This window comes from Octopus bimaculoides, chromosome 18, assembly GCF_001194135.2.
Source record: "Octopus bimaculoides isolate UCB-OBI-ISO-001 chromosome 18, ASM119413v2, whole genome shotgun sequence".
Classification (NCBI taxonomy): domain Eukaryota; kingdom Metazoa; phylum Mollusca; class Cephalopoda; order Octopoda; family Octopodidae; genus Octopus; species Octopus bimaculoides.
In genome coordinates, this window is record NC_068998.1 from 6247674 (window position 1) to 6250128 (window position 2455).

At 32.8% G+C, this 2455-nt stretch overlaps 1 protein-coding gene across 1 annotated transcript in view; it reads right to left on the reverse strand.

Annotated features, from left to right (window-relative positions):
• The window catches only part of LOC106870026 (corticotropin-releasing factor receptor 2), a 121339-nt gene that overhangs the window by 26547 nt on the left and 92337 nt on the right, over positions 1-2455 (reverse strand). The window contains exon 11 of the mRNA XM_014915991.2: positions 1709-1750. Within this exon, the coding sequence (XP_014771477.1) occupies positions 1709-1750 (42 nt within the window). The remainder of the gene's footprint in view (positions 1-1708; positions 1751-2455) is intronic.

Consider the following 2455-nt stretch of genomic DNA (forward strand, 5'->3'; position numbering starts at 1 on the left):
AAGGAAGGAGGTAAAACGTGGTAAAAGAGTGAGGAATTCGGTGAAATAATTGTGTTCTTGTATTTATGTGTATATATATATATATATATATATATATATATATATATATACTTGCATATGTGTGTATGTATTTATGTATATATTTGTGAGAGCGTATGTGTGTGTATGTGCGCACCCGCGCGCGTGTGAGAAAAGACGAGAGGGAGATAGAAATTGGGAGAAAAAGTGACGTAATAAATGAGAAGAGAAAAGATTAAAAGAGAATAAAAGGAGAGGAGGGTGCACAAGAAAATGGATATATTAAAATATAGAATGTGAGAGCAAAATGATTTGAGAGGAAGAGAAAGAGAAAAGAGAGACAGAAAGAAAGGAAGAAAGAAAGAACTACTGCCGAAGTCAAAAACTGAATGAAAGCCGAACAAAAATTAAGTTCTCGTGTGCCTGTGGTGAACATTCGAGACATCTGGCATTGAAGTCTTCACCAGTTAATCCACTGTGGTCTTATATGACTTTCTAAAGATTAATTAATCTTAATTAAAATTACAGTATTGATTAATTTAAGTTAGCTGCTAACAGCAATTTGAAGAGAGAATATAACTAGTCTTTGTTAATTTTCATTGTTACAGTATGAAAAGAAATATCTCTCGATTCTACTGAAGAAAAGTTTTCACTTTGAACAACGGTGTTGGAAAGGTCTCCTCAGAGACTATATCGTTTAAAATAGATTTATATGAATACGTTTTACCACCACCTCCAATACAGACACACACACATACTTATTGTAACGCATTCGCTATGTATTTTATTAATGCCCCATTTCGAACGCTAATGAAGATGTACTTTATTGCCGACCGTATTATTCAATAGAAATACCGTAAAAATAATCTAAGGCTGCGTAGCAAAGCTAGACATTGTAATCGTAAACATCTTAAGAGGAAGAAAACATCAAAAACTATAATTCTAACCACTACAATATGAACGATTAAATCTTCGTCTGAAATGTTCCTTCTTTCATGGAACCGTGGTGAGATAAAGCCGTCCCTCCCCAGACACACATGCATACACACGCACACACATATACACACGCATGCACGCAAATGAATGTTTTATTAAAATATAAGATTTCTTAAATCGTTACTCTGCGTATCATTTTGATAATTTGTAAAATGTCGAAAAGGAAGTAGCGTGAAAAATATAAGAAACAATATTTCGTAATTCTATGTAATTATGATTAAACAATTATATTTGATTGGTTGGCAAGAAAAAACACTTAAAATATGTTGCACGTTCATCTGTTCAATTGTTCATACATTCATTTATTCACACGCAAATTTCACCCCAAAAACTAATTTGGATATTTTCACCGCTCAGTACAAAGGAAAGAAGATATCGTCATGTACACATACACATAGATATACATATACATACACGTGAATGTGTGTGTATATGGTTACCTTATAGTGGAACTTTCTATTGATTGGTAACTAGCCATTGTCCCTTAATGAGGTTTATAACATTTACTTGAATATATATATGTGTGTGTGTATGTATGCATATATATGTGTGTGTGCATACATACATATATACATGCATACCATGTCGTCAATGGTTCCATTATGATTCAGTCAATCATGTGACTTAACATTAATATACCAACTATTAGCGTAATCATCACCAGCCTTGCCAATATTTTAGAAGTTATACTTACCTCACCGTTCAGAAAGCAGTAAAATAATGCGACCAGGAGTCCCTGTTGAAAATATCAAACAGAAAAAATAAATATATGAATAAAGTGAATGTATAAGATGCTTTTGCTAAAAATTTAAAATACGAATGACTGAACTGAAGACAATGTGCCTATTTCGGTACGTTGAAAACTTCTCTTCACTACCCCAAACCACCATTGCACCCTAAAACTTTGATGGTCACTGTATGGTGGTCAATAAAGGGAGTTATTCTTTATTCAGTTTTGCAACAAGGAAAAACTGTAACAGCAAAATCAGGAAACTAATTGTATGCATGAAAAATTTAAAAGGAAGCAACTCAGATTAGTGAATAGAGATGGCCCAATTTTGCTTCATGATAATGTACAGCCATACACTTCTCAAGCTACGGTCCACAAGTTGCAAAGCCTGAATTATGAAATTTTGGCACATCCTCCTTATTCTCCTGATATCTCTTCTACTGATTATCACATATTTAAACACTTCGAGCTTGCTCTACGCAATAAAACATTCTTATATAAAGAAGAGGTAATTGAGGCATTTGAACAGTTTATCTGTGTAAAAGATGACAAATTCTTTGAAGATGGAATCTATGCCTTAGAGAATCGTTGGATAAAGGTCATAAATGAACAAGGATCATATTTTGATTCAATAAATAAATATTCTAAAACATAAAAAAGTAATTTTAACGTTTCCTTTTTCAAATGCGACATTTCATGTGAGAAACCTTA